General features: G+C 54.8%; 3 protein-coding genes across 4 annotated transcripts in view; 1 reads left to right on the forward strand and 2 right to left on the reverse strand.

Moving 5' to 3' along the window:
- ZFP1 (ZFP1 zinc finger protein) overlaps positions 1–135 on the reverse strand; it is a 16,897-nt gene extending 16,762 nt beyond the window's left edge. The window contains 1 exon segment of the mRNA XM_006152636.3: positions 1–135. The gene's annotated coding sequence lies outside the window, so the exon portion shown is untranslated.
- A 6,165-nt stretch (positions 136–6,300) lies between these two features.
- Positions 6,301–14,457, forward strand: LDHD (lactate dehydrogenase D). Of its 2 annotated transcripts, XM_027773503.1 has the most exons (12): positions 6,301–6,384; positions 7,470–7,582; positions 7,825–7,966; positions 8,141–8,282; positions 8,389–8,548; positions 8,852–9,051; positions 9,144–9,272; positions 9,424–9,551; positions 10,044–10,134; positions 10,218–10,329; positions 10,403–10,559; positions 11,182–14,457. In XM_027773503.1, the coding sequence occupies exons 1-12, from the start codon at positions 6,313–6,315 to the stop codon at positions 11,248–11,250; spliced, it is 1,515 nt and encodes a 504-aa protein (XP_027629304.1). In that variant the 5' UTR covers positions 6,301–6,312; the 3' UTR covers positions 11,251–14,457. The 2 variants fall into 2 exon arrangements, with proteins under 2 accessions (XP_027629304.1, XP_006152699.1); XM_006152637.3 differs by lacking the exon at positions 11,182–14,457 and having other exon boundaries at positions 10,403–10,805.
- Positions 14,458–14,604: 147 nt separating this feature from the next.
- Positions 14,605–18,795, reverse strand: part of ZNRF1 (zinc and ring finger 1) — a 139,017-nt gene continuing 134,826 nt past the window's right edge. The window contains 3 exon segments of the mRNA XM_014589401.2: positions 14,605–14,904; positions 16,380–16,471; positions 17,980–18,085. Coding sequence (XP_014444887.1) covers positions 16,414–16,471; positions 17,980–18,085 — 164 coding nt within the window. The 3' untranslated portion in view covers positions 14,605–14,904; positions 16,380–16,413.

Here is an 18,795-nt window from a genome sequence, read left to right on the forward strand (position 1 = left end):
CTGGAGGGGCACAGCGTCCGCTTGTAGCCACAAGTCAGGCCGGGTCACAGCGCGGGGCTGCCAAGACACGCGGAGTCGGGGGCCCTGTCACCCACTCGCGCCCGGAGGTGGGGGAAGGGCGGCCACCGGCGCGCTCGCAGCACTGCTGCACATGCGCAGATGTGGCACTGCTTGCCGTTCCCAGGGTCCTCTGAGGGGTGGTCCGTCGACCTTCGGGACTACGTCTCCCATAAACCTCTGGGGTCGTGGCGTTAGGGACGCTCGAAAAAGTCCAAGTCTTGTTTAGAGGATCGGATGAGCGCTCTCTGAGATAATCCCTTGGACTGGGCTTCCCTTCTCTCAGACCCGGTTGTGAATTACCCAGTAGATGTATTAGTAACTTCAAGGCTAGTATGTGGCACGGAGGTTAAGGCAGCAGGATCCCACGTGGTTGACTGTGGTCCTAGTCCTGGACCCAGCAGCTTGAAAAACATGCCTGCATGCCTCAAATCCTGAGAGGCCAAAACCCTGAGAGGAGAAGAGATGGGTAGCCATATCCCCAGGGGAGGGTGTATTTGTCTCTGTCTCTCTCTCAGGAGCACACACACCTTATAGCAAACCAAAAAGAATGAATAACTTCACAGTGCAGAATCCCACAGGCACCTAAACTAAAGGATCAAGACTAGTGTCACTGGTCATAAACTAGACTGGCATCATCGAAGCCTTTCCATGATACACAAAGAAGGACTCATCACTTCTGTGGTATTTTGGCCCAAAATGCACAATCTCAACTTTAAAAAAAATGTTTATTTTTTGGGGCCTGTAGGTGGTTAAGTTAGCTAGACTCCCACACGACAGACAGTGGTTCAAGTCCTGGACCTGACGGCTTGCTTTTTTTTTGAGAGATTTTCACTGTAGGGCGCGTGTGCTCACCAGACAGACAGAGACATAGAGACAGAAAGCGAGAAATCACCCCCCAGGGGGGATGGTCACGCCGCAATCCCTTCTCCTCCATTCTCCTCTCGGGATCTTGGGCATGCACGCACACGCGCCCGGCGTGAGTTTTAAGCCACCGGGTCCGGGACACGAACCGCGGTCAACTATGTGGGAGTCCAGCAACATAGCCATTATGCTAACTGCTGGTTCCTACGGCTTGCTTTTTCACATTCCCTTTCTCTCTCTGTCTCTCACCGGTCAAAGTTTAAAAAAATGATAATGATGGTGTATAAAATTTAAATAAAATAATTCTTTAAAAATTATTTACTATTGGGGCCAGCAGGTGGCATGGTGGTTAAGGCGGCCAGATTCCCACATGGTTGGCCACAGTTCAAGTCCTGGACCTGGCAGCTTGCTTCCTCACTTTCCTTCTCTCTTTCTGTCTCCCTCTAGTTAACTTCAAAATAAAGTAAAATAAAATAAAATAATAACAATGAATACAATTAAATAAAAAATAATTTAAAAAAGAATTATTTTTAAAATTATTTACTATTATTTTAAAATTTGCTCTAGGACATGTGTACTCACCAGAGAGAGAGGGGGAAAGTGAGACAAGCTGCAGGTCTGGGACTTGAACTGTGGTCAGCCATGTGGGAGTCCAACACCTGAACCACCATGCCACCTCCTGGCCCCCACAATCTCAACTCTTAATAGAAAAATTGAAAAGATCCAATTGATGAACATATAAAATTGCTGACCAGCACTCCTTAAAATATCAAAGTTGTGAAAGACAAGGAAAGACTAATGAACTGTCACAGACTGTAGGACAACAAAATGCCATGTCAAATGATGGGCTAGATCCTGCAACAGGGAAAAAAAATAGTGGAGAAACTGGTGATATGGAACTTGTAATTAGTGCCGTGCCACTGTGAATCTCTTAGTTTTGATAACTGTACTATAGCTACATAGGATGGAAACAGAGAAAACAGTCAGGAGCCCACAGTCTGATCTTTAAGGAGAAAAGCTTAAATTTAATAACATGTCAAAGATGATCTCATACGTGGAGAGCTTCTATTGTCTCAAATGGGTCAACTTAATATAAATACACCAAATCTCATAAATTAATAAACTTATGAGAATAAGTTAATAACTTATGAGAATGTAATCTCAGTAAAAATTCCAGTTGGAATTAAAAACCTTTTTTTTTTGGAAGTTTTTGCTATAGGGCACATGTGCTCATCAGAAAGACAGAGAGAGACAGAGAGAAAGCCAGAAATCACCCCCCAGGGGGATGGCCATGCTGCAATCTCTTCTCCTCCATTCTCCTCTCGGGATCTTGGGCACACACGCACACGTGCTGGCATGAGTTTAAGCCACTGAGTCCGGGACTTGAACCGCGGTGGACTACATGGGATTCTAGCGACATAGCCGTTATGCCAACTGCTGGTCCCTAAAAAACAATTTTGACAGACCAGTGCCTTGGCCTCGTGAGCCAGTTCTCACATCCCCAGGTCCAATTAGAATGAGGGATGATCACACTGCAATCCCTTCTCTTCCATTTCTCTTTATGGGATTTTGGGTACACAAGCACTTGTGCCAAGAGTATTTTTCTTTTCTTTGTTTCTCTTTCTTTCTCTCTTTTCTTTCTCTCTTTTCTTTCTTTCTCTTTCTTTCTCTCTCTCTCTTTCTTTTTTTCTTTTTTTTTAAAGATATTTTTGCTATAGGGCATATACGCTCTTTAGAGAGAAATCACTGCTTGGGGGGGATGGCCACGCCACAATCCCTTCATTCTCCTCTCAGGATCTCAGGCATGCACACACAAGCGCAGACGTGAGTTTTAAACTGCCGAGTCCCGAACTTAAACCACAGTCAACTACGGGGGAGTTTAGCAGCATAACCATTATGCCATCTGCTGGTCCCACCAGGAGTGTTTTTGAAGCTGTGGATTCAGGACTTAAACCATGCAGTTGGCCATGTGAGGCTCAGCACAACCACCATGCCACTGGCTGGCCAAGTTGGGATTTTTTAAATCTTAAACTTGGTTTAAAATGTACATGAAAAAAAAGAAAAAGAAAAGAAAAGAGGGAACCAGCAGTTAGCATAATGGCTATGTTGCTGGACTCCCACGTAGTCGACTGCGGTTCGCGTCCCGGACCTGGTGGCTTAGAACTCACCCCGGGCACGTGTGCGTGTGTGCCCAAGATCCCCAGAGGAGAATGGAGGAGAAGGGATTGCGGCGTGACCATCCCCCCTGGGGGATGATTTCTCGCTTTCTGTCTCTATGTCTCTCTCTGTCTGGCGAGCGCACGTGCCCTATAGTGAAAACCTCTAAAAAAAAAAAAAAAGAATAAAAAAAAAAGAGAGAGAGAAAAAAAAGAAAAAAGAAAAAAAAGAAAGAAAAACAAAAAGAAAAGAAAAAAATGTACATGAATATACAGCACTAATCTAGGTACTATTCTTGCCACAGACAGTGAAATTTGAATCTAATGGAGTCCCTAGCTTTGTTCAATATAGTAGTCATTCAAAATTAAAATGAAGAGAAAGTGAAAATTCAGTTCCTTTAACCTCATTTCAAGTGCTCAATAGTCCACGTGGCCACCCTGTGGGAAATGCAGAAACAGAACATCTCACCGGAGCAAGTAGGTTCATTAGACAGGGTCACACCTAGAGCCAGCACTTCACAAAGAATACACAGGACTGGCCCTGTGGCCTAGTGGTTAAGGGAGCCAGATCCCACATGGCCTACTATGGTTTGAATCCTGGCCTCAGTAGTTTGAAAAACATGCTGGGTGTGTGGGCATGTGTGCTCAAAATCCCATCAGGATGGAGAAACAGAAGAGAAGGGATTGCAGCATAATCACACCCCATTGGGGGAGTGCTTTCTCCTCTCTCTGACAAGCCCATGCACCCTCTGGCAAAAATACACATATTGGGGGCCAGCAGGTGGCGTGGTGGTTGGGGCACTGGACTCCCACACGGCTGACCATGCTTCCAGTCCTGAACCTGGTAGCTTGCTTTCTCACTTTCCCTCTCTCCCCCTCCCTCTATCTCTCTCTAATGGCTACAGCAAGTTAAATAGTGATAATAAATAAAACAAACAATTCTTAAAAAAAATGTAAACATACATGCACATATACATAAAGAGAAAGATTAGACAAATATATTAAAGAACACTTTTTAAAAATTGTTTATTTTGGGAACCAGCAGTTAGCGTAATGGCTATGTCGCTGGACTCCCATGTGGTCAACCGCGGTTCGTGTCCCGGACCCGGTGGCTTAAAACTCACATCGGGCGAGGGTACATGCGTGCCCAAAATCCCGAGAGGAGAATGGAGGAGAAGGGATTGCAGCGTGGCCATCCTCCCTGGGGGGTGATTTCTCGCTTTCTGTCTCTCTGTCTGTCTAGCGAGCGCACGCGCCCTATAGCAAAAACCTCTCCAAAAAAAAAGAAAAAACGGTTTATGAGACACATTATTAAACGTATCATGTGGACTTACAGCGGCTCTCGTTTGAGCTAACCAACTGTAAAACAGACATTTTTTTTGAGACAAGCCAGTTAAACAACACATGGAGGGTAGAAGGATGAACTTATAAACATTCTGGGAGGCCATTGTTTTGGATAGAACTCTCACACTAAAATAAAAACAAAAGCGTGCCCAAAATCCCGAGAGGAGAATGGAGGAGAAGGGATTGCAGCGTGGCCATCCTCCCTGGGGGGTGATTTCTCGCTTTCTGTCTCTCTGTCTGTCTAGCGAGCGCACGCGCCCTATAGCAAAAACCTCTCCAAAAAAAAAGAAAAAACGGTTTATGAGACACATTATTAAACGTATCATGTGGACTTACAGCGGCTCTCGTTTGAGCTAACCAACTGTAAAACAGACATTTTTTTTGAGACAAGCCAGTTAAACAACACATGGAGGGTAGAAGGATGAACTTATAAACATTCTGGGAGGCCATTGTTTTGGATAGAACTCTCACACTAAAATAAAAACAAAAGAACCTTTGCACTAGGCCCCAACAGAATAGACCAAACCAAAAATGATTCACTCAGGCTAAATGCCACAATAATCAAACTGAAATTTGATGGAAGCAGACAGATCCCAAAACAGACCATTTTTCTCCTGAAAACAGGACATTCCAGTCTATCTTAGTCAGTGTAATAAGGAAGTCCCATTTGCCTTAATCCTTACTGAAAAGCACAGTAACCTGAAGTAACCAGATGGTGAGGACCAGCTGATCAGCGTTTTCTATTGCTGTTTCCCTGTCCCCACCTTACCAGAGGCACGGTTCTGTCCCTGCCCAGTAGGAGGGAGCCCTCATTCTGTTTTGTAGAAAGGAGTCTGGCTCAATTCCTGAATTGTGGAGAAAAGCCAATTAGATAGAATAACTAAATTCGTTGGCCTTTTGTCTTTGGATGAACTCATGGAACTGTGGTTGGGTGAAGCATTCGATTGGATGAGGTAGGAGTTGACTCCTGACGTGATTGGGAAGGAAAAGCCAAGTGCAGTTTGATCTCAGCGATGTTGGCCTTTCCAGAGTCACTGCAGAAAGGAGTATGGAAGTAGGAATAGCTTCCAGAACATTAGCCATATCACTCCTGGACAGTCCTGGACTCTGCCCAGGGGCAGGGTCGGGAAGAAAGGGATGTGAAGTCTTTTCCTTCATCTACCTGGTGAATTGCTGCTCACCCTCAGATTTCCTCTTCCAGGAAGGCTCCCTGGCTTGCTGCATTCCATTCAGGAAAGGCTGCCCTGAGCAAGCGTCCTCCTGGGCCTGGATGGCAGCTCACAGTGACCATGTGAGCAGGGCTGAGACTTGCAGGATGGGGAAGAACAAGTCAGTTGAAGAGTCTGGAAAGAGCTCCAGACTGGAACGGAAGAAACCGGGGGTGGGGGGGTGGGGGGGTGTCAAAGAGCAGGTTGGAAGGAAGTGGAGTAGGTGGAGGCTCCCTGCAAGGAGTTCGTTAGTTTGTTACAAGATGGGGGCGGGGGAAGCAGATGGTGTAATGGTTATGTTACTTGATTCCCACACGGCCAACTACAGTTCAAGTCCTGGACCTGGGGGCTTGAAAATCATGCTGCCTAAGATCCCTGGAGAAGGGACTGCTGCGTGGCCTTTCTCACTTTCCCTCTGGCTGTCTCTGTCTCCAGCTAGCGCACGTGCTCTAAAGCAAAAACCTCTTTAAAAAAGAAAAGAGCCCTGGGACCCCAGCACAGGTTTCATGCCTGGGTGTGTCTGTGACTCTCACCTCTGACCCTAGCTTTCACAGACTGTCCCTGGTTTGCAAGGTCTGCAGGGACCACCTTAAGCTAGTGCCACCTTAAGCAGGCCCCACCCCACCCCCCGGCAGCCAATGGGTTGAGGCCGCTGTCCCACACCCCTCTGGCACAGCCCTGCAATGGCCCGTAGGCTCCTGGCTGCAACCTGGGGGTTGTTCCCCTGGAGGGGCTACTGTTCCAGGGGAACACAGGTAGGTGGGGAGAAGCTCCCTGAAGGGTCCCCACAAACCAAGCTGCCCTGACTCTGGGCTGTCCCAGCCCCGTTGGAGCTGACCGTGGGCACAGGATCACTGGGCTCACCCTGTGTCTATGTGGGTATCAAGTGAGATGGGCCAAGGCCCCACAGCTGCCCTGAGTGGGTCTGTGGGAGATGAAAGGTGCATGGGCTCGTGGGCTCCAGGGCCCCCCGTGGGGCTCTAGGACACGCACATGCACACGCACAGGCATGCACACACTCCAGGGCCCCCGTGGGGCTTGAGGGCACGCACACGCACACGCACAGGCATGCACACACTCCAGGGCCCCCGTGGGGCTCTAGGACACGCACATGCACACGCACAGGCATGCACACACTCCAGGGCCCCCGTGGGGCTCGAGGGCATGCACACGCACACGCACAGGCATGCACACACTCCAGGGCCCCCGTGGGGCTCTGGACCATACACACAAGCGTGTACACGTGCACACGCATGCATGTTGAGAGAATGGGAAGGGGCGTCAGGTCCTAGGCCAGGCTCTCTACTTGTCAGCCTCCATTTCCCATCTGTAAAATGGGAAAAGTCCCCAGAAGGGCTCAGGGCCCTCCAAGCCCCCAACCAAGGTAGGAGGTGGGGAGGGGGTGCATTAGCTCTGGGGAGGGGGCAAGGGAACATTTTTCTTCCTGTCATCCCTTCCCAAGATGAATCCCTGGTGCTTGGGTCCCCATGGCTGGCCTAAGAGAGGGGACGGGGGAGAAGCCTCTGCACTCACTAGGCAGGGCCGGAAGTTGTGGGAACCCACTGACCCCTTCTGTAGAGTGGGCCTACCTTGATTTTTTCCCCCTGGTTTTCCAAAGGGAACGCTGACCCCGTGGTTCTGGGGGAAGGGCATCCCTGGGGAGTGGCCCACCTAGCAAGGCCACCGGGCTGACCTGGGCCGACCCCGGGCTGACCGCTCTACACGGTGTGTGTGTGCAGTGGACGGACCCCTCCAGCCCCTACTCCCTCCACCTGCCAAGGGACCGGGCGGGACTCCCGGGACCTCCTGAGTGACCTGGCAATGCGTTTCTTCCCCATAGGACAAACTTAGCGTGGGGTTTGTGGAGGCCCTGAAGGTGATAGTGGGGAGCCCCCATGTGTCCACTGCAGCCGCGGTCCGGGAACAGCATGGCCATGATGAGTCGATGCACAGGTGTGGGGGGTTTGTGGGCCCCACCCCCACCCAAGCACTCAGCTGGGAGTGAGGCGCTGCGGTTGTCTTCTCCACCCTCCTGTTTTGGGGTGCTCTGGCATTCTCTGCCCCAGAGGGGGGTCCTCTGCCCCCCCTCCCCTGCTGTGTCACCTCAGACCCTGGGCGCAGCACCTCCAGGCCTCTTGAAATGAGAGTGAGGCCCGTGGTGCCACACCCCTAAATCAGCAAGGGCCTGGTTCTAGGTGCCGACCTCCAGACGCTGTGGTGTGGCCCCAGAATGTGGAGCAGGTCAGCCGGCTGGCGGCCCTGTGCTATGGCCAAGGAGTGCCCATCATCCCGTTCGGCACTGGCACGGGGCTGGAGGGTGGAGTCTGTGCTGTGCAGGTATGGAGGGTGTCCCAAGGGCTGGCCTCATCGCGGTGGCACAGTTGTGGCCCTCTGCTATGCACAGCACCAGGTCCCTTTCTCAAGCCACTGTCCCTATGGGCTCTGCTCTGGCCCCAGGGGGTGGGGTGGATCCTGGAGGCTGTGGCATGGTCTTGGCACCCTTCTTGCCAGGGCGGTGTCTGCATTAACCTGACCCACATGGATCGAATCCTGGAGCTGAATCCAGAAGACTTCTCTGTGGTGGTGGAGCCTGGGGTCACCCGCAAAGCCCTCAACCGCCATCTCCGGGACAGTGGCCTCTGGTTTCCTGTGGGTAGGCCTGGGCCCTGGACCTTTCATGGGCAGGGCTGTTTCTGGGTCCTCAGGGGACTCCTTCCTCTCACGGCTCCGGGCTGCCCTCTCCTACCTTTGCCTTCCAGATCCGGGTGCAGACGCCTCTCTGTGTGGCATGGCAGCTACAGGGGCCTCGGGCACCAATGCCGTGCGCTATGGCACCATGCGGGATAACGTCCTCAACCTGGAGGTGGTGCTGCCCGACGGGCGGCTGCTGCACACCGCGGGCTGCGGCCGGCACTTCCGGTGAGCACCTGCACTCAGGATTGGCCTCCCGCGGTGGCCCTAACAGGGATGAGGCGCCTCCTCTGGCTGGCCTCCTGGGTAGGGGGGCTAAACTTCTGAGGGCTCTGAAACTGCCATGTGGCCCAAAGCTGATGGATCTGGGGTTTGCCCTTCCTGCGCGACACCGACTTGGTGTGGAGCAGGGAGCATTGTGCTGGGGGATGAATGGCAGTCTATGTCCTTGGGGTCTGGGGGTGGTGCCCTGGCCAGAAACCCCTCCTATAAAGCCTGGTACTCACCTCCCCGTGTGTACCCGGGGCCCAGGAAGAGTGCAGCTGGCTACAACCTCACGGGGCTCTTTGTGGGCTCTGAGGGGACGCTGGGCCTCATCACATCCGCCACCCTGCGCCTGCACCCTGCCCCTGAGGCCACGGTGGCCGCCACCTGCGCGTTCCCCACCATCCAGGCTGCCGTGGACAGCACCGTCCACATCCTCCAGGCTGCAGTGCCCGTGGCCCGCATCGGTGAGCCGGGGACTGGGGCAGTGAGGGTGGGCTCCCTAGCCGGGGCTCCCCGGTAAGGCCAGCCCTCACCTGCCGCCTTCTCCTGGCCCCAGAATTCCTGGATGACGTCGTGATGGATGCCTGCAATAGACACAGCAAGATGGACTGCCCCGTGGCGCCCTCGCTGTTCCTGGAGTTCCATGGCTCGGCGCAGGCACTCGCAGAGCAGCTGCAGAGGGCAGGTGTGTGGGGCGCGGAGGGGTGTGGAAGGGCTTGGAGGGGCGCAGAGGAGCGCGAGGGGCGCGGAGGGGCTTGAGAAGTGTGGAGGGGCGGAGGGCCAGCAGGCTGGGCTGCCCGTGAAAGGGCCCAGGGTCAACCCTCTTCTCCCTGCAGAGGAGATCGCCCAGTACCACGGAGCCTCCCACTTCTCCTGGGCCAAGGAGGCTGAAGAGCGTAGCCGGCTCTGGGCAGCACGGCACAACGCCTGGTATGCCATCATGGCCCTGCGGCCAGGCTGCAAGGTGAGCTGGGGTGGAGTGGGGGCGCAGTCCAACGCATACCCTGTCCTCAACCTCTACTGCACTGTACAGAGAGGCCGGCTGAGGCCCATGTGGGGGCTAGCACCTGGGGTGCTGACTGCCCCATCTGGCAGTAACTGACACTGTCTCAAAGGGGAGTACAGGAGCCCTTCCTGTGAGCCAAGTCCTGGGAACAGTGCAGAGATCAGATCAGAGGGGTTGTAAACAGGGAAGGCTTCCTGGAGAAAGTGATGGAGGGGCAAGTGCAGCTTGCACAAAGCCTCAGTGGGTGGGGCATGGGGGACCTGCATATAGCAGAGCTGGGGAACAGGTGAGTTGGGGGTGAGCCTGCCGAAGAGCAGAGGTGTTTCCTTGCATGGGCCAAGGGCTGGAGCCAAGTCCTCCAGGCCTGTTCTTAGCCGGGACTGCAGTGGCCCCTCACCTCCAGGCAGGCAGGGGTGAGCGGAGCTCCTCACTGGCCTGCCCTCTGTCCAGGGCTATTCCACCGATGTGTGTGTGCCCATCTCCCGGCTGCCGGAGATCCTGGTGCAGACCAAGGAGGACCTGCAGGCCTCAGGACTCACAGGTTCTGACAGTGCCTGGACCTGGGGGAGGGATGGGGAGGGCTGGGCTGGAGGCCACCGCTCGGCTCTGTCCTCTGGTTCCCAGGGGCCATTCTGGGGCACGTGGGTGACGGCAACTTTCACTGCATCCTGCTGGTGGACCCGGAGGATGCCGAGGAGGTCGGCAGGCTGGAGGCCTTTGCGGAGCAGCTGGGCAGGTAGGGGCAGGGTTGGGCGGGCGAGCTGAGGGATGTGGGAGGGGAGCCTGCTGAGGTTCTCACTGCCTCCCAGGCGGGCGCTGGCACTCCACGGGACGTGCACTGGGGAACACGGCATCGGACTGGGCAAGCGGCAGCTGCTGCAGGAGGAGGTGGGCGCCGTGGCCATGGAGATCATGCGGCAGCTCAAGGCTGGCCTGGACCCCCGCGGCCTCATGAACCCAGGCAAGGTGCTGTGAGGGCCCCAAGCACTCTGCCCGGAAGCCCTCAGATTCGGAGTCCCTGTGCTGGAACCTTCCTTTGTGTCACCAACCCTGCAAGGCGAGGGATGGACAATGGCTGGTGCTGTCTGTATCTCGGGCCTCAGGCCGGAGCGTGGGAGAGAAACCTGGGCGTGGGGCTCCCCGCAGCCCTCTTGCTGTCCTCAGGGACTTTGGTCCAGTAAATGACCAGGTGGTTCCTGGCGAAGCTGCTCACTCCTTGCCGTCTTACACTCTGTGCTAGGTGGGCGTGCAGGCCCATCCCAGATTGAGGCCTCCCCATGCTGGGGCCCAGCACCCCTCGCCCTGTACCTAGAAACAGGAACAGGCTTTTCTCCATCATTAGTTGGAGAACCTGACTCCATTAGCAGCTCTCTGGAGATGAGCAGGTAGCATTGCTCCGGTTGGCCTTCCCCACCCACTCCGGCTGACTTTTGGCCAGTGGCACTGTGGACTTGTGGCGGCCTGGGAAGGGGGTGGTGCTCGGGCTTTAGGTCCAGGTCCCTGTCCCAGCCACTCTGCCTAGGAGAACTCAGGCCCCAGGGCCAGCCCACGGTAGATGCCCTTGTGACTGACGCCCTCCACCCCACAGGGCCTGAACTGGGCCTTAGAACAAGCTGAATGCGTCCTTCAAGTGGCTGCCACCCATCGTGGGATGTGAAATTAACCTCCTTTGTCACACCTATCCATAGAGTGCCATTTTGTGCCACCAGCTCTCAAAGCCAAGGTCTGTCACTCTGGGGCCCGCCTTTGTCCTGGGATCCCTGGCCAGAGCCACTGTCTGGGACACTTGCCAGTTATTCCCGCTAAGTCCGCAAGAGGGCACTTGACACCATAAAGCTCAAAACCACAGCCTCTGCTCCAGGCAGCTGTCCCCAGACTCACCTCTGTCCAGGGCCTGTAGCTCTCAGTCCTGCCACCAGCCACCAGGGTAAGAGAGGCCTGGCTGCCACCCTTAAGTTCTTCATCCCCTGTAGGTCCTAGGAGCCCATGGTGCTGTCCTACTCCCCTTTCCCCTAATCTCCCTGGAGCTTTGCCCCCCTTAATACAGGGCCCAGGCAAAGGATTCAGGGAGCCAGGCCGGGCCTGTGGGTCTATCCTGCCTCTGCGACCTTGGCCCCTGGCCCTGGGTAGAGGCAGCCACGCGGCGCCTCCTTAGTCCAGCCTAACCGAAGGCTCTAGCAGACAGCAGGGACCCTAAATCCAGGGCACACTTCCCTGTGACATTTGTCCCACAGCTGCCCTGGCTGGGAGCGGAGGCAATGCCAAGGGTGGTTGGATGGCAAGTCTCCTGAGTCCTCTCAACCGCGGCCGGGCCCGGGTCCCAGGCTCCTCCCTTCCTGGCCTGCTGGCACCCCGAGGGCATCTACAGCAGCTGGTCTCTCCCCCGGGGCAGGGCTCTTCTGTGATGTGCCCTCCAGTGCCTGGCAACTAGTAGGTGCTCAGCAATGGCCATTTGCCCACAATTTTTTTATTAAGAAAAATGCCAAACATACAGAAAAGCTGAAGTACAAGCACACCATTCACTGAAATACCAGCCACTGGAGTCAATGAACATTTTGCCTTATTTGGTGTATTTGGAGGGGACTCATTTGGAATTGTATTACACAGTTCTTGAAATCATTCACCTCTGTAATTCAGCATTTATTCCTAAGAATGACTCCCTCCTGCAAACCTCCACCACATGGCTAACAGATGGTCTTAGTGAGGGGCTCCTGTCCAGGAACCCCACGAAAGCACGCTGGCCTTTAGTAGAGACGGGTAGAACCCAACTCCTAGCTCTGCCCAGTTCTCTCCACTCCCAGACGGGCAGAGCAGGACACACAGGGTTCTGGGGAGCTGAGCATGCACTCGACATGCAGACCTGGGAAGTCCAGGCAAGCCTGTACCCACCCCCACACCAGGAGCTGACAACCTGGGTCTGAACTCAGAGGTCACAGCAGCCAGCAGAGGACTGGGTGCACCGCGAGGGAGTAGAAGTCACGGGTGGGATGCACCAGCCCCAGGGGCCTGGCACAGCACCCAGCGGGGCTTGGTCGGCCCTGCGAAGCAACCAGGTGAACACGCAAAGCCTCCGTCTGCAGGTCCAGGGGTCAGGCGAGGAGATCTCCTGCGGGGCTGGGCTCTGCCCCACCAGCTCTGCTGGAGAAATTAAATATAGAACAGGGAGACACAGTTGCCAGGCAGAAGCAGGAGGTGCTGTGAACAGAGCTGTGCCCTCTGCAGTGACAGTCACAGGGAGCCTGCTGGGTCTGTGCCAGGGCCTTCAGGGACGAGGCCCTGACCCTCACGGTGACCTCTGAGCGGGTGATCCTATCTTCACTTCACATGCCAGGAACCTGAAGTTATGATGAATGAAGTGGTTTTCCCAAGATCATTCTGCCAAGCAGAGGACCCCAAATGCGGTTGAGACCCCGTGTCCGCTCTCCACTCCAGGCAGGTCCGGTGCAGAAGCCCAGGTTCAGAACCACGGAACTCCTTCAGTGTGTCTCCGGGCGCACTGGGCACGCCAGTCTGCTTTGGCTCATGGGTGCTCACTGGTCTGCAACGAGCACCCATGCACGGAGTCGGATGATCTGATGGCGGTGGGTGACTGCAGTCAGGGCATCCAGACTGAGGCCTGGTGGGGTAGGAGTCCAGACGGCAGCACAAGTGCCGGACCGGGAAGGTGAGCAGACGTCTCCCTCCCGAGCTCGCCTCTGCCAGCTCTGCAGGAGGCTCTGGAATGCCGCCTGGGGAACCTGGCTGGCACCTGGACAGGCCAGGCGGCCGTGTGCACTGCTGCCCCTGGCCCAAGCTTCCTGCCCAGCCCGAAACCTGCCAACTCTTTGTGAGCCTTAGTGGCTGCTTCTGGTTCAAGGGCTCTGAGCTGGCTCAGCCCCAAACCAGGGCCTCTTCCTGGCCTTGATGAAACACGCCCATGAGTCAGCACCGAGATGCAAACTGAGCAACAGGCAGAGCTGGCGCGGGGGACTGGGGACATGGGGCGTGGGATGGGGACAGGCAGAGGTTGAGGGAGGAGGCTGGGCCCATGCCTGGAAGAACCCACATCCCTGTGGCTCCTCCGGTAGCTGCAAGATCTTTGCCCTTGGAGGTATTTCCGGAAGAGTTCTGTCACAACACTCCACAGAAGATGGCAGGTTGACTCCAGAGTGCTTAAGAGGGTTAGTAAACTTGTAGGACGCACACCTGATTGGCCACATCCCTCCTCCCAAGTATGATGGTCTGAGAACCACTTTGCACACTGGGAGCCCCAAGTAGTAGCCTGCTGGAATGCTGAGGAGGTAGGTGAGAGGCGGGGGTAGGCCTCTGCCCCGCTGCTTGCCTGTATATCAATACTTCATTAAAATAAAATCACACAGTGCATCTTTTATTAGACATGATTTTAATACCATATCAAAACACCTTGACTAATGAAGAAAGCTTTTCTCCCAAGCTTTGAACATTGTTTTAAACATTTTATAAGTTTTTTTTTTTAATTTTAATATATAAATACAGAAACCTATCTTGCACGGGCTGATGCCACGTGTGAACATCAATGGCTAAAATGTTCTCAAACAGTGCCTGAAAACGGGGATCTGTACAGATTTCTTTAGTAAGTCTTGGTTTGAGTTTTCTGGGAAAAGGATATCCACAAGGGCCTAAGAAAAATGTTGAGGCATTTTTGCAGGACACTTGTGACTGTGAAATCCTCTGAACTGACCAGACCAGGAGGGGAGGAGAAGAACGAGTGGAGGTGGGGAGGAAGTCCTCCACGGGTTGTTTTTTGGCAATGAAATCAAAACAGGATTCCCCAGGGGAGAAAAGTGCAAAACCAGGCCAGGAAAATGGAAAAGCCCTCAGGTGGAGAGGTGGGTGAGGGAGAGGGCCGATGGGGCACGGGGCTGGGAGGGGACTGTGTGCTCGCCTGCCATCAGGACGCTGGCGGCGAGGACGTGGCTGTGTTTCTGTCACTGAGTGGGTTACAGCTGGGCAGCAAACAGCGATCTGTAAACATCACGAGGGAAAACACCAGTCGACACTAGACTTTTTTTATATAATTTTTTTTTTTTTTGTAAACACTTTAAAGACAGACCCACAACGCCTTTCAAAGGTGAAAAAGAAAATGCCCTTTTCCTCCTGGGCTGAGGGGTGAGGGGTATCGGTGACTCATTCTTCTCTCAGACTCGCTCTCATCCCATCTGGTGTCCTCGGGAGGGAGGAGAACCACGTTCCGGAGGTCAGTGCCGAAGGCTGCCCTGTTCCCACTGCTGTCCCAAGCTCAGCTCTGCCCCAGGGTCCGGTGAGCCTCTTCAGGAACAGGGGCTGTCCGTCCCTGTGTGGATCGTAACAAGTGAGTCGTGCTCTGTCCGGCGGGTGCCAAGTCCCTCGGCAGCGTGCGTCCGCTGAGGGTGGCCAGGCAGGACGGCCGTGGTTCCGCTGGGCAGGCCCCCCGGGAGCCAGACATCACGCCAGGATTCGGACCCGCGCTCTGGGCCAGCTGCCACTCCCTCTGCCTCACTCTCACCCTCGCTTGTTCTTCTCCCCTTGTCATCAGTTTTGAGGTGAAGGTAAAAAAGAGCAAATGTCCCTGATTTGTCTGACATCATCGGCTGTTCTGGGAGTTTACTTGGAATAAATAAAATAAACCTAACAAAAGAAAACAAAACAAAACAAAAAACAGGAGAGAAAGCGGGGAGAGGGGGCGGAGGGGAGCATGAGAGAGGCCCCGAACCCTTTGGACTGAGTTGGTGGTGGTGGAGAGCTTTTGGTTTGCCTGGAGATTTTGTCCATTTCTTGGCCAGAAAGGAGACAATGTCAGCCCGTCACTGAGGAGGGACGGGCAGGACTGGGGATGGACAGGGTGGTCAGCAAGGCGGGTGGGGGGTCAGTCCCACGGTTCTACAGGGGATGTGAGTGCACACCGGGGGAGGGAGCTGCTCGCTAGCCTGCTGTGAAGTCAGGACCCTGTGCTGTAGGTGGAAGGGCTGAGCCTGGCATGGAGGCCCGAGAGTCATCTGGAAGTGGGAGAGGGAGGTGCCTGCAGGTGCAAGAACCAGCTGCGAGGCTATGGATGATAAGGACTGTGCAGTGGACAAATGTGTTCCCATGGCTGCCTATTTAGGAAGTGCCTTGGCTCTGGTCCATTTTTGTTTTTAATTGCCAGAAGGTACCTGTGCTTGCAGGGGTGGTGGTGGGCCAGGAAGCACACCCCCAACAGGGCATGGTCAAGCCGCAATGCCTTCTCCTCCCTGCTGGGATCTGGGATGGGCGCACACAGGCACACAACATGTTTTTCAGTGGCTGAGGTTCAAACTGTGGTCGGCCATGTGGTATCCAGCTCCCCTACCCATCAGGCTATGGGCCCAGCATGTGGTTATTCTTGTTACCAAAGAGATGGAGACTCAGAGAGGTGTGAGGACCAGGCAGTGCTGGGCGCAGATGCAGAGACAGGGCTAGAGTTGCTGCAGCTTTCCCTGTCCCTGCATGTCCCCAGGATCCTTCTGAACGTTCTTCAGGGAGATGGGTCCTGGCCCCTTGGAACACACTGGTCTCTCCCCGACCAATTCTAACTCTGCATGTTCTTCATAGCCACGCGCGTGCTGGTTTGTACCTCCTCCTTCCCAAGGAAAATCATCTGCGTTTCTGGGTAACCACTGGCTGAGAGGATGCTCCCGTCCTCCTCTCTGAGCCTGCCTTCTGGCAGGTGTGTAAGGGCAACCCAGCACCCCACCTCCAGGCCCTGATAGTGACGTGAGCCTGAGCCTGAGCCTGAGCCTTGAGCCTGGAGTGCCCCAACCACAGGCTCACCTTTGAGAGGAGTCAGCAAGCAAGCCCGGCAGGGTCAGTCCGCGGGGTGTTCTGGACAAGATCTGTTCACTTCAAACCACGAGTCTATGCAGCTAGAGAGGAGGAGGTGCAAGGGGATGCTCCATTACCTGCTGAGCAGACGCTCTCTCCAAAGGGGCTCTTCTAAAGGGTCAGGTTCCTGAGCAAAGGGTTCCTGAAGCCCTCCTGAAAGGACCCAGGGAAAAAGTGTTCCCAGATACCCATTCTGGAAGTAGGGAGAAGGGAGAACACCAAGCCCGATCTTGCTCAGCTGGAGCTGCAGTGGTGGGTACAGGCTTGGGGAGTGCCTAGTGTTGCACAAACAGGGACAGTGGCCTTGAGAGAGACCAAGGCCCTCTGAGCATGAGCCCAGGAGCACTGCAAGAGCCACAATGAGAAGGGGAGAGTGGACCCTGAGAGAACCATGCAGGGCCTGAGGCTTGAAGAGCAGGGGAGTGGGAACAGCGACAGGGCAGGCTGAGCAGGCATTTTCTGGGTTACAGGATCTGCTGCGAGGCTCCCTTCCCAGTGGGTGACCTCTCGAGAGTCCCAAGCATTACCTGGCCTGGCTGTGATCAGCAATACTGCACATGCCACCTGAGAAGGTGGAAAGGGAGTCAGACCCTAGTGACATTGTTAAGCAAGCAAGCCAGGAAGCAGGCTGACAGCAGCCCTGGCCTGTGGTGTTTACAGAGGACTGCCTTCATCAAAAAACCAAACATCTTCCTGATTTGTAAGCCAACATCTAGGCATTTTCAAAGACAGGAACCAGACAGATCATTTGCATAAATCTCTCCCAGGGACAAAGATTTCCTTTTCTGATTCTGGTTGGTGCCTCTCTGGGATACGGCAGGGCTCTGTGCTGGGACCCGAACCAGGAGCTGTGATTCCCCCCAGGTCAACTTTGAGCCTTTTCTGTATCGGCCACATCCATGTGCAGGGCACGGCTGTCAACCTGTGGACTAGGGTCAGGGTTTGAAAAGCCTGTGTGTCAGGAAGCAGCTCTGGGCGCAAGGAGCCGGAGAGCAGGTGGTGGCTATAGGCAGCACAGTGTGTCTGTCTCAGGCGAGGCGTCTTCTTTCTGGTTGGAAACAAGGGCGAGGAGGCCCACACGGGAGCCCGAGGACCATCCCCACCTGGCTAATCCTAGCAGCTTGCAGTGCCGCACCTCTGGTCCTCCGGGGAGAAGAGTGCAGGGGCGGCGAGTACCCTGCATCATGCTGATCCTGCACGGATCAACACTCACCCCCATGGAGCAGAAGGACCCAAGAGGAGGAACGGGATTGGGAACAGACGGAGAATGAACCTTCCAGGCAGGGTCCGGAGCACCTCCAACCTATGGGGCTTCTCGGGACTCCCATCAGCTCCCACTACCCACACTGCCAAGCCAGAGCAAGGCCCCCGGCAAGTCAACTCTGCTGGCACTTGGAAGCTGGCAACTTCCCATCACCACAGGGGATGCCTCTCTGCTGGCCTGTGCCTCGACCCTACTCAGAGCCCTCGGTGTGGGGAAGGTCGTTCCGAACCAAAGGGGACAGGAGGGCTAGGTCTGCCTCTGGGTGTGGGGTGAGGCCCCTCGTACCTTTTGTGATAGATGCACAGGCAGGGCAGCCTGGCTATCGTGTCCCCCTGAAGCAGCTCCTCCAGGCAGATCACACACTCACCCGCATCTTTAGTCAGCACATCATCTGCAAGGGGGACAGGGCAGAGCACAACAGGGTTAGTGACCAGTGGACAGGTGGCACAAAGCAGGCATGGGTCTGGGAACTAGCTGGGCTTGCTCAGATAATCCAAATTGTGCCAGGCTTGGCAGGGGACACAAGCCTAAAAGGGACCTTGACCTGAAGACCTGCTCTGAGGAGATAAGACATACACAGCACACCTTAATTACCCAAGGAAAAAATGGGACTGCTTCCAAAATGAGATTAACCAAAGGCCTGGGTGTCAGAAGACGAGACAGGCTCGGAGAGGTTGGGCATGTGGCAGAGGCAGCTTGAGGCCAGCTGCTTCCCTTAACAGACGTCCCCAAACACACCTGTGTACCAGGTGCACTGACTTCTGCCTTGGCAAAATAGGGCAATGGGGAGCATGATAGCAGGCAAGAGTGAACGGAAGAGGGGCCAGCAGGAGGTGTGGTGGTTAAAGCGCTGGATCCCACATAGCTGACTCCACAGTTAGAGTCCTGGACCCACAACTTGAGAAACATGCTGGGTGCATGTGCATGGACCAGCATGCCCAAAATTCCAACAGGAGAATGGAGGAGAAGGGACTGCAGTGTGGCCACCCTACCTAGGGGGTGATTTCTCATTTTCCCTTTCTCTCTCTCTCCAGTGAGCACACATACCCTATATAAAAAAATCTAAAAGAGAATGAGTACAAGAAACAGGTACTCAGGTGA

The sequence above is a fragment of the Tupaia chinensis genome, unplaced genomic scaffold (assembly GCF_000334495.1).
Source record: "Tupaia chinensis unplaced genomic scaffold, TupChi_1.0 Scaffold000355_1, whole genome shotgun sequence".
Lineage (NCBI taxonomy): Eukaryota > Metazoa > Chordata > Mammalia > Scandentia > Tupaiidae > Tupaia > Tupaia belangeri.

Coding starts and splice junctions, on each gene's coding strand:
- LDHD (XM_027773503.1), top strand. CDS start 6,313: ATGGCCCGTAGGCTCCTGGCTGCAACCTGGGGGTTGTTCCCCTGGAGG. Junction 6,385..7,469: donor ACTGTTCCAGGGGAACACAG/GTAGGTGGGGAG, acceptor TCTTCCCCATAG/GACAAACTTAGCGTGGGGTT. Junction 8,549..8,851: donor GGCTGCGGCCGGCACTTCCG/GTGAGCACCTGC, acceptor CCCGGGGCCCAG/GAAGAGTGCAGCTGGCTACA.